Genomic DNA, 12,073 nt, shown 5'->3' with positions numbered 1-12,073 from the left:
TTTATGATCAGGCAGGTTCAGGAAAACTGAACTCTCTGCTGATGACCTGAGCTGGACACAAGTCAGACCTGGACTGAAAGCTGATGAGAGACATTAATGCAGCAGTAAGCCCGAGCCAGCCCCACGCGGCCTCTCAGACAGACTCATTAGCCAGCAAACTCAAGCACCAACAGAAGGGCTGTCTGCCCAGACATTTCCTCAGTGAAAATTACGAACAATCACAAATACCAGTGGATTTAAAAGAACCTACTGCAATCTGGCCTGGGTGAGAAACTTTTTCAGACTTCTTATGCAGCTGGAAGTGGTTCTGGGACAAAGCGTTCTCTGCCTTGGCCGGTCCTGGATTCCCTAGGAAGAAGAAGAAGAAAAAAGTTTATTTTTTTAAATGCACACACAGCAGAGTGAGAGACCAGTAAGACAAGCACATAAAGTTACCACCCAAAGCAGACACCAGCTTCTGACGATAAACTTGCTTTTTTCTCTTTCTTGCAAAGTGAAACCTTTTTGCTCGTTTCCCAATGGTTCTGGATGCCACAATATTACTTATATAAATTGATACTGGTGCAGTTTAATGCTGCAAGAGTAAGACAAGCAGACCAAAACCTTGGCAACACACTCCCACTGCACGGAACCAGCAACGGTTCCAAGGACTGGAAGGCAGCTTGCAAGGGAGGAGAGTGCGGGCGTGCTAATCCCTTCCTCTGATCCTCTTCTTGAGGGGAGACAGCTCATCGTATCAGCAACTGCTGGGTATATTCCAGCGCTGAAGGTGCCACCCAGCTGTACTCCTGTGACCCCAGACAGGGCTCAGGGAGAGGGTACAAGAGCCTGGGCCCCTGATGCATACTTTCATGAGCAAACAGATGGGGCACCAAGATTTGGCCTTCACAAAACTGTTGCACAAAAACAGTCCAAAGGGTCCGATTCTCTAAACCCAACTGGGCTGGGGGCAAACTCCTGCACTAAACTCCACTCACGAGCATGGCGTCAAACTAAAAGCAGAAGAGGATTCAGTGCTTCCCATAGCAGCGTTTTCCAGTCCCCAATTCCCTTGGAGCACACAGAATGTCACTTCTCAGCTCCTACTTCCACTCTGCGCCATGGGGAAGTAGGTAATAACAGCCCCCGTTTTTGCAGAGAGAACTGGCCCCCACCACGGGCCACCGCAGCATCAGGTGGCACCTCATGACACTCTGGCCAAGGCCAGGTTCGGGTAGCAAGGAAGCTGTGGCGCTACGCTTCCCTCCCAGGTGGCTTGGGGACCTACACTTGTCACCACGCTTGCACAGCTATTGAATACCCAAGCAAACAAGACTAGAGGAGCTGGAGTCCATCTGCACATGGTGATGCCACGTTAGGAGGGATGCTTGCAAGTCATTAAGTAAACCTTCCCTTTCAGTGCCCCTACTGTCCACAAAGCTACCTGGGAAGAACAAAAGCAGCCTTGGAGAGATGTGGTCTTCTGCACACAATTCCTGATCCAAGTGAAGGGAGGGAAAGCAGACGTGCCCTCACCCTGCCCCTGGGACACAGCAGCCAGCTCAACTTCTACCTTGTTCGGCAATTTCTGCCATTACCATCCTGCTGCTACCAACGGGACTCCTTGCAAGTTAAGGGGGGAGAATTCAAGCTCACACAAATTAGGATTTGTATTTGGTAATTTAGATAGTTTTATCACAATGACTTCATGTATTCATGCATTTTGCAAAGCTTTTCCAAAACAGAATTCCTTATTGGTCAATGAGTACCTAAGCAACTCAGCAGAAGTATTAGCTTTAAAGTATTTATAGCCCTTTCCTGCCCAATTCATTATCCCCGTGGGTTTGGAAAAGCAACAAACTCTTTCTGGAACACTGTAAGCCAGAACTAGCTGCAATTTAATGACACTTAAGAACCCAAGGAGACAGTTTAAACCACAAGGGAGGTTTTCTATTCTTTCCATTGCTGGTGAGGTTTTCATTTCCCCATGCCAAAATAGCACAGGAGTTACACATCACGCAGACATTGCAAAGTCGAGCTGGGCTGTTGCATGTTCTTCATCACTATGCTGTTATTCAATTGTAAAATGACATAAGAGCAAAAAGAAACAAAACCCAAGCCGTTTAAAGTGTGCTTTGGATTTCTCTTGAAGCAAAGCTTCCTATTCTGTGTAGCTAGTGAAAGCAAAACTGGCTCGATTGTGGAAGTGTAATAAGTAAGCAATTTGTTCTTCATTTATCAAGGGCTTGCAAATTAACAATGTGAGCCTCAGTTTAAAAATAAATGACCTCAGCAGCTCACTGGTGTGGTTTCAGAACATTTTTAGCATCCACCCTGCTTCAAATTGGGCGTGATTCCCCATGTCCCCCATCTTTACTAGTCAACCTGGATGCAAAGTGCTGTAACACACCACTGCTCTGCAAGGAGCTACGCAAGAAATTGCCCTACAGTCGACCCACAGAAAACGCCCTCAGGAATTACAATAGAGAAACAAAACTGTCCACTTCTGCTCCGTGGCCCCATCTGCCAGAATCTCAGGTCACGGCTCAGGAACCAGAGTCTGTACCACAAAAAATCTGCACAACCATGAGCAAGCCCACTGCATTCCTACACCTCTACCAGTGATACCAGGGTAGCTTATAAAGTCGCACTTTGCTTTAACTGGATGAGGCTATCTCTACCTTTTAACTTCTGCCTTTTTTTTTTTCTTCAGTTCATAAAGTTTTCATAAAGTGCTGCACAGAGAGTCTTACGCTTCGTTCAGCCAGTACGTTATTAGAGCGCAGAAATATTAGTGTACAGAACTGCTCATCTGTATCATCTTATCAGTGGGCAATGCAAAAAAGCAGCATACGGTTATGCAGAAAATGCCAATGGGTGAACATTAATATTGAAGTACATCTGTAGGTCTGTAGTGTTGGCTCTGCTGAGTTTCAATGGCGTCAGTAAGTGCAATAGAATTGATTTTTTTTTTTTCCCCCCCAATTCTTAATTGAAGCAATTCAAATCTTCTGTATGGAAATACGTTCACAGTCACTTTTTGACTCAAAAGAGGAAGTGTTTATCTTTTAGGAACATGGAACCATAAAATCCAGTGGGCTTTCAAAACCCTATCACCAGAAGACATCATTTTAAAAAAAAAAAAAAAAAAATCCCATTTGCAACGCAGCACTTGACACCCTTCAGAAGCCCGTTTCATGCGATCGGAATTTTGCATATTTTGACTGATGAATCTTTTGACTTCGGAATCACCTGAGGTTGACCAGCTGCTCTGATGAGATCCCATCTCCCACTGCTTGCTGCCAGGAGCGCTGCTGCTGCTGTTTAGCTTCAGAGCCTGTCCCCCGGGGGATGACTGATGAGTGCTACCAAACAGAAAGACAAAAAGCAGATCAGACTATCTTGCATGCAAGAACGCAGACTGGAACGGACCTCCTAGGCCACTGAGTTGAGGTCCCTGCTGTTAATGTATGATATAATACTCTAAAGTTTTATATTCGTTGCTGCTCCAAGCAGGGCCACACAGTAGTGAGAGAAGATGATGGAGGGGATACTCTCCTCTGGGTAGTCACTCTGGTGATTACAGACATTCCCAGATTATTAAAAAGTATCCTAGTATATGTACTTCTCCCTTGGCCTCCTCATACCTGTGTCACTCCTGATTCCAAAAGCTCATGGCTTTTACAAATAACGAAACCTGCTCTAGTATCCTCTAAGAAGATACATCGTGACTCACTTACCAATGGAGAACGGAACGCATCGGACAGCAAAACAAGCTGCCGAGCTTGTGAAGCAAAAGAGCAGCTCACCCAGAAACCCAAAGCTCAGAAACCACTCACTTGTTACACTTCGGTTTATTTACATGTTTCTTTTCTGCTTTGCCTCCTATAATTCCTAAGTAGAGAGCATTTAGGGCTTGACTTCCTTTGAAAGTTATTTCGGACGATGTTCCTGACTCTGGCTCATCAGAAGCGCTGCACGTTATTTTGTTATGTCCGCTAAATCTGCTTCCCTTTCAAATCTCTCCAACCCTCGTGTCTCACAGCATCACATTCCCTGATTAGACATCCAGTGGGGGCTACCCTTTACCGCTGAGCTCTCTGCATCCTTGGTCTTTTCTCCTGGGATATGAAAAAAGTACACTAGCCTTAAGGGCGGAGTGCCAAAATAGTCAAGATACATCTACAGACAGCATAGTTGCTTGCTCAAGCTACTACAGGCACAAACTTCACAAGCTATCGTTATAAGTGCCTCTAGAGGGAGTTGGGGCCAGACCCCCACTTGCCAAAATATCCAGGCACCTCTGAAACCGACGTAGAGCATCTGCAACCACCCGCCACCACCAGTGTGACAGGCTTGGACCTCAAGTAGCCTGCCCCTTCAGCAGCCACTTACTCTAACGTGAAGGGAAAGCAAAGCATCACCAAATCACAAGAAGTTAAAAAACCGCACACCATGCCGCCCATGAACCGGGAAACGGACGCACAACTTGCATGCAACCCACTCGGGCATGCCAAACAGGCTGAACCAAACAAGACAACTCATTGCAGGAAGTATTACAGACAAAACAGCCCTTATATATTAAAAATACTGCTTTACAGCAGAAGACAGAACTACGTTGCATGAAAAGGAGGAGAAGACCTACAAGAGGCTTGTTTCTCTTTAAATCAGTTAGGTCAATCAATAAGAGGAAGCTGGCTTAGGCACTTCCTTCAGGTTTAAGATCAGGACCTTTGGTTAGTTATTTTTGTGGACAAACTGACTCAAAAGACAAAATAATTGTAACTGCTATTAAATGAGGTATAAACCCACGTCAGTTTTGGTGATACTGTCGTTATGGATTTGCTTTTAATAAATTGGCCCTAGTTTTATTATTGACAATAAATCGGTGTTAGTATAAGCATAAAATGCCTAAGAGCTTACCTTGAAAGGCATCTCTGATGGCCAGGCTGATCCCTGCTGTAAAATTTAGAGGTTGTCCTTTCTGGAACCTTAAGGATTTAATCAAATGTTTTAAGTTTGCTACTGATATTTCAGACTCAGTTAATAAACCTAGCGCTTACCCTGTATCAATGCAAAAATGAGACTAACCAACATAAATGAATAACGCTTCAGTGGGACCCGTGGAGAGGTCTTCCATGCTATCAACACTGGAAGCTGCAAGTCAATCGCAGGTGCTCCCAATTTGCTCCAAGCCTGTGCAATCTATCAGGGTGCAGACTGCAAGTGGCTGGCACCTTTCCCTGGAGTCAGTGTTATTCTCGGTCGATATTTAAAGCGGTCAGAGAAACGCACCTGCAGTCACTTAATGCAGCTTTCCCAAGGTGGTGGATTACTTTATGTTGCTACCAAAGGGCTGGAGGAAGAGAGACGCCCCCCACACCATCGCCCCCAAATGCAAAGTAACAAAATGAATACATGCACACATGCACATCCCCCCACAAATATTCTTGTATTTGTTCTTAGAAATTCTGTGAAAAAGAGAAATACACCATCACCCAAATTACACAAACTAATGAGCTTTTCTGCAACAAGCCACAAAGGGCAGCTACAACTACTTGGTCTAACAAAAGAAGTATATCTGCATTCACAGATATATATGTACACATAAACTCAGAACACTGACGCGCTTATAAACTCCTATCTTCGTTCTAGATTACTGAGACCCAGTTAATGGACAAGCAATGAGATTTTCACTGAATTTCCTGAAGTCCAGAGGACGGATACTACACAGCGCAGGGGAACTGAGCAGAGTGCTATTAACCACCGACAGCGCCAAACACCCTGAGCCTCACGTACCTTTGGGGGCTGTTCTTCGTTTTGACTCACGCTCCAGAATACGTCATCCTGCACAGGGCTGAGTGGTGCCGTCACCATATCTGACAGTGAACTGCTGTGGTACACATCCTTACTAGCCCGGAAATTTTCACACTTGAAACAAATGAAATACATGTTGAATTGTACCTCCCTGCCTATGTAATACATCCCAATCTCAACAGGTATCAATGGTTCTGTTTGTGAGATCAAATTTTTAGTCAATGTACAAGGAGTATTGTGTTTGGATACAGCCCTACTCACCCTGTCCACTGCGAAGTAAGTTACTCATTTCCAGCATATTAGCATGGAAAGCACAAATATTTCAAAGTGGAGGGTACAATAAAAAGAAAGAGTAAAAACACCTATGTGGTACATATATCTCCCCTTCTTAAATCTACAGAGAAGCTAATAGGTCATAGGCAATGCACAGCGAACTACTTAACTGGATGATGCAAAAATTACTGTTGAGTAAATATATTTCATTCAAACCCGACCAATGCTTCCATTTCAGAATTTCGATAGTGTAATCACTGGGGGAACCCACCTGCTCTAAGGCAGGCGGTGGCTTCCAAACCAGCGTTTGCAAGCCCACCATCAACCTAGAGTCAATGGAGACAAACTGCCAGCTGGAAGCGCTTTAAACTCTCCAATGGTTTTGAGGGTGCCCTGGCCCTCCTCTGTACGAGAATTTTCAATTACTTGAAAAAAACCCCAAACAATTAACTTGAGAATGCAGTAAGAAAGAAATAAGAAAATATGCTCAGACTACACCTCACGGGTGGTCCCGTCTAGGTGCTTCCATCATGACCTCCTGTGTTTCAAAGGTATCTTCAAAGGTATCAAATTAGAGCATTAGGGTAGCAAGTGCCCTAATCATGGGGATGGGAGGCAGAAGCAATCAAATCGCTTCATTACAAAGTCTTTATTCCAAGGGAACAACAAGCCAGCAGTGTAAAACTCAAATACTCAAAATTTGGTTCTCTGATCCTTTCTGTATTTAAAGAAAAAAAAAAAAAAGAGAAAAGAAGGAAAGGTCTCTCAAATTCTACACACTAATGATCTATTACACTGGTGTCTTCTAAAGGGGAAGAAAGGCAGAGCGCTAGAAACGTCAACTGAATGTACTGATCCTCCCTATAATGAGAAATCCTCCTGGCCACAAGACCGAGACAGAACACATGGAAACGCTGTGCGAGCTGGGCCTGTCTTGAGGGATTGCTATGCTAGAACCAATTTGATGTTAGAGAAACAGAAAAAAGTATTAGAGAAATGCCCTGAAGCTATACCACTTTGTGCTTCTTCTTGTCAGACCTCCCATGCAAAGCAAGACGGGGGCTCCCCGGAGACACCCGCGGCCGGCAGCAACAGGCCCTGACACCCTTCCCACATCGGGAAACCAGCACCACATCGGTGTCCCGGCACCCTAACACACCTCTGCCGGGAGGCACCGCTTTCTCAAATGCATGGCAAGACCAACATGTCCACCGCTTGCATGCCTAAGAAAGGGGCTGACAATTTTTGTCTGAGTCAAAGTTCAAATTTTTTTGTCCCGATTGAGTTACTGCAGCTCAGATCAGAGACAGCTGCAGTTCAGTCTCCCCAAAGAATGACTCAGACAAATATTTTATTGATTTACAAGTCAAGCGTATAAAATTCTCTACTTCCCCAGTCTTAAAGTAAAATACAGTAACTGAGAACTGTGTACAGCTTTTCAATAATATAATATGATTAAGAACTCCCTAGAACTCTACAAGATTAGTTATTTCATGGGAACAATGTTCAAAATCACTTAAACATTGACAGGTAGTAATTCTAAAACTAGCTAAAGATGCCAAACATCCGTTCAAACTTCCCATCACAGCCTCCCCAGACGAGCACGGCAAAGTCAGACATCAAAAACCAGTCCTGAGAAGTTCACCTAGTTAAATATTCAGGTGCTTTTTCTGCCTTTTTGGGAAAATATGCTCTGTTGACTCCCTTTACAGAAAAATCGCTTTTTCAGCAGTTATAACATTTCATAATCCATGTCCTTTCATTTTGCCAAAATTACTTTTTTGTCCAACATGATTGTCACTAATAATAGTTTTTAGTTAACCAGAATTATCTCAACAGCAAAGTGTTCCCCTGAAAGGATTCATCGTGTGTATAGAAATAGGTTTTATAGCAAGTGTATTATTATCAGAATACAGGAAGATTTTTTTTTTTTCCCTTGCCACTTTTTCAACAAGATACTTACATTTCATCCTAAATTCCAGCTTTTGAGTCCTGAAGACCACCAGAAAACTACTTCTGCTTAACAGCATGGGTGAGCTTTGCTGAATTGTGATATAAGTGACTGGGTGAATCCAAACTCTGCAGACGGGACCCACACACCTTCTTTGGGCAGAGAGAGACCAGTACAACGGCACCACATAAAGCCAAGAAGTGACTCCTACTTTTTGGGTGATTTCTGCAGGACCTGCAAGACTTTGCAATTCCACAGCAAACCAAAACTGTCTCAGATAACCTCCCAAATCACAGTGTTTGATACTTCCCTTAAGTTTTACAAATAAAATAATTTTGGGGGGGGAACGACACACGTGAATGAAACACAAACCCCCTAACAATGATGCTAAACTACTGAGACTTGAGCCTTACATTGCTTTTATTGTAAGTAATACTGAAAGAACAGCAGTTCCTCTCAGGCACAGAAAGCACTGGCAGACAAAGCGTCACCTACCACGTGTCTTCAAACCACAAAGGCACACCTAACAGAGCTAAGGCAAGGGACCCCTCGCTCCCTGAAATTACAACACAAGGTGATAATAGTACAAAAGACTGATTACTAGAGTTAGTTTAGAAGAATTTAGGAGCAAGAAGTTTTAAAGAGAGAGGCTGCACTGCTTTTTGGAGGATGCCCAAGTTACTAATCTGAACTGAATCTATATGCAGAGGGTGGATAAGTGCAACTGTTCTTACAAAACAGCATAAAGGAAAAGGATTTTCTTAAACTACTGAGCAGATCTGCGCTGGGATACTGGGTCAATCCATGACCTAACGCACAGCTAGTTCTTCTAATATCGTCAGCTTTATTGTCCTGTTTCAGCCACGTTACTCCAGACAACAGAGGAGACCTAGCTAGCGAATCCTACAGGAAAACCCCAGAATCAATTAAAAAATGGAGTTTATTTCAGATGTGAGCTAAATTCCTCCACTAGTCAAGCAGCAGGAGATGCTGGGCAGAGAAACAGACTCGGTGACTTTGTTCAAGAAGTCTCTGTAAAATCCTGTGGGTAGTCCAGAGCGGCTCATCCCACACCGCCACAACCAGAGCGTCAGATCTGCTACCGCACTGCAGCAAACACAAAACAGGTACAAAACAGGTGGAAATGGTACACTCTGATCTGGCAGCGTCTCACATTTCCCTTACCAGACAGACAGGATACAAGACCCTGAGAAATCATGCTCCCTGAACCTCAGGGGCTGTGTTTAAGATTTTCAGTGAAATAATTTTGAGAGAGATTTGGGCAAGCAGGATGTGCCACAACACCTTGCCAAATACGATCATTTAAAGTAAGAAGTCATTTTTGTGTGAGCAGAGCAGTGATGACAGCTGATCCCTCTCTGACAAACCTGGCTGGAAGTTCTTCAGCGCAGACATCTGTGATGAATTCAGCTTGCATTTTAACTCCGCAATTCACTTTTAGTTTAAATCAACAAGGCACCCACATATCGAACTTCACAAGTATATCACTGTGAGTCTTTTAATCTCCAGGTGACTAACTGACCCATCACTCATATTGCCTTCACACTTCATACAGGCAGCATATCCAAGCGTGCCGCTATTAGCATCAACAGCTGCTGCCAACCAGCAAAAGGAAACACAACCTTTCAGAGGATTCATAAATTACCCACTGAAGTTCATCTGGTCTCCATGCTAACACGGCAGGTAAGAGTACAGATTGCCTTCTCCCTGTCCACACGGTCCCTATCAGCTGGAGCACTGACTCGCGAGCGGATAACAGGGCAGCTACCAGCAGGGAGTGAAATCACACGGTAACAACTGTAGATCACTCGCTGCTATTATCCTTAAGTAACACCATCACTTTAAACAACATAAAATTTTTATAGTGTAGTTTCCATCAAGGAATGTGAAAGAGGTTGGTAAATTCCGCTTCATTCCTCACCACTCCCAGTGGCAACTGGGAGAGGTGCTACCAAACCGAGACGCATTGACAGGGCGCAAAGGAATGAAGGGACATGTCCCAGGTGATGCAGCCAGCCTAGATCGCAGCTCCTTTCATCCCGGGAGTGGCATTTTAACAGGGCACGACCATCCTCTGTACAGCCGCTGTGCTCCTGCAGAATCCCAAATGCCCCGCAATAAACTACGGACTCTCCCACTCCTATTGCAGGGTGAAATACTTGCCTCAAGGAAGCTGCCAGCCTCTACCCAAGGCTAAGGGACAAATGTCCTTCCTACAGACCTTGCACCAGCTCTCTAGTGATTTGATCCTACAAGCCAGGCCATCAACTCAGCCCGGTTACAATACTTGTGTCCTGAAAAGACAGACAGGCCCTGGAAAAAAGGATGTGAGAAAATACACAAATATTTTCCCAGGTAAAAGCTGTCAGGTGAAACAGGGCCTTTCCTCTCCCAACAGCCGTCTATGGCGATTCTTCCATCATCACCAAAGAGCAACCTGAACAGGAAAGGCACAGGGAGGCTTTCACTTAAAGATGGTAACAGCCAGCTATTACCCGCCTCCCAGAGGCTCGTTCCAGGGCATAAACAGAAGCCGAAGGACAGGGGAGAGCTGAGCCAGGGAGCCTGATCCTTGAGGACCCTGGCTCTTGGGGAAGGAGGAGCTATGGAGCGCTTTGCGAAGCACAGCCTGAGAAAAAATAGAACGTGAGAACGGTGCTATGAGGAGGGCTGATTCAGGACATGTCAAGCTTGACATGGCGAATATACAGAGCTGCGAACAAAGGCCTGATTTTTAAGGCGCTTCTGTATCTTCTTTTTTAAGCCACTATCCGTATCAAGCTGTGGGACTTCAATCACCCTGACACCTGCTGGATAAGCAGCATGGCAAGACGTAGGCAATCCAGGAGACTCCTGGAGTGCATAGAGGATAACTTCCTAAGCCAGGTAATAGACAGCCCCACCAGAGGGGACGCGATATTGGACCACGTCAGCTAATCAGTGATGTCAAGACTGGAGGCAGCCTGGGCTGCAGTGATCAGGCACTGGTGGAGTTTGCAGTCCTAAGGGATATGGGTCAGGTGAAGAGTAAAGTCAGGACCCTGAAGTTTAGGAAAGCAATTCCAGCTGTTCAAGGAGTTGGTCAACTGGACTCCCTGGGAAACTGCCCTCAGGGACACGGGAGCAGAACAGAGCTGGCGGATCTTTAAGGACACTTTCCACTGAGCGTAACAGCTCTTGATCGACAGCCAGATCAAGATCTTGATCCTCTGATTGAGGAAAAGTGGCCAGAAGATGCCACAGCAGTGCACAAACAACTCCTAAGCCTGACCCGAATGACACTCTGCCATGGGTACCACTAGCTAAATCCCACAGAAGCAACTGGAGAGATGGATCAGAAGCTGTACATCCACATCCATCCAGGAGCCCAGCATGAACTGAGAGCTGCCAAGAATAAAACAAGCGCTGTAATTGTATATCCTCATTGAGGGGCTGAATGAATGCACGAATGAAGTGCTGTGGGGAACCGTAAAGGCAATAAGATTATTCCTGTCACTGCACGGTTACAAAGCAAGTGGAGATTTCCAGCTTAAATGAGGTGTGTTCACGCTTCACGTAGCTTATTCCATTTCTACTTGCTGTCTTGTCTTTCTTTTGCTCACACATGCTTACAGTCCCTTCACAAGAGACTCGAGAAAAAAGTAACTGCAGTCTAAGCTACTTATTTCATACACTGTGAAAGAGCAGCACGTTGAAAGGAAGCCGAGTTTTTGGGCACACCGTGGAAACCCTAAATCACCTCTGATAGAACCAGTAGGAACAGCATAAGCTAAAAGCTTTTGAGAGAAGAATTCCAACCCAGAACTTTTTCAGAGTGCTTTCAGTGTATAGGTACTGTTTAGGTACCACTTCTACCTCTAATATGAATTTCTTCAGGTCACAGACCTTCTGAGCTCTATCCGCAGGCAAAATCTGACACTACGTTGGTCCTTACTGCATCTCCATACACTTTTAGATTATTTCATCAGATCACTAACAATCTTGCTTGTGTATACGGTCTTCAGGGATAAAAATTCTGGCTTTGGACTTGTT

At 44.8% G+C, this 12,073-nt stretch overlaps 1 protein-coding gene across 2 annotated transcripts in view; it reads right to left on the bottom strand.

The window, feature by feature from the left end:
• The window catches only part of NRK (Nik related kinase), a 102,474-nt gene that overhangs the window by 28,133 nt on the left and 62,268 nt on the right, over positions 1-12,073 (bottom strand). For both annotated transcript variants that reach the window (XM_054215691.1, XM_054215689.1), the window contains exons 16-19: positions 5,779-5,910; positions 4,903-4,970; positions 3,232-3,344; positions 251-348 (exon numbers count right to left, since the gene is read on the bottom strand). In XM_054215691.1, the coding sequence (XP_054071666.1) occupies positions 251-348; positions 3,232-3,344; positions 4,903-4,970; positions 5,779-5,910 (411 nt within the window). The remainder of the gene's footprint in view (positions 1-250; positions 349-3,231; positions 3,345-4,902; positions 4,971-5,778; positions 5,911-12,073) is intronic.

The sequence above is a fragment of the Rissa tridactyla genome, chromosome 9, assembly GCF_028500815.1.
Source record: "Rissa tridactyla isolate bRisTri1 chromosome 9, bRisTri1.patW.cur.20221130, whole genome shotgun sequence".
Classification (NCBI taxonomy): domain Eukaryota; kingdom Metazoa; phylum Chordata; class Aves; order Charadriiformes; family Laridae; genus Rissa; species Rissa tridactyla.
Note: the sequence above shows the minus strand (reverse complement) of the source record. Positions and strands in the feature narration are given on the sequence as shown.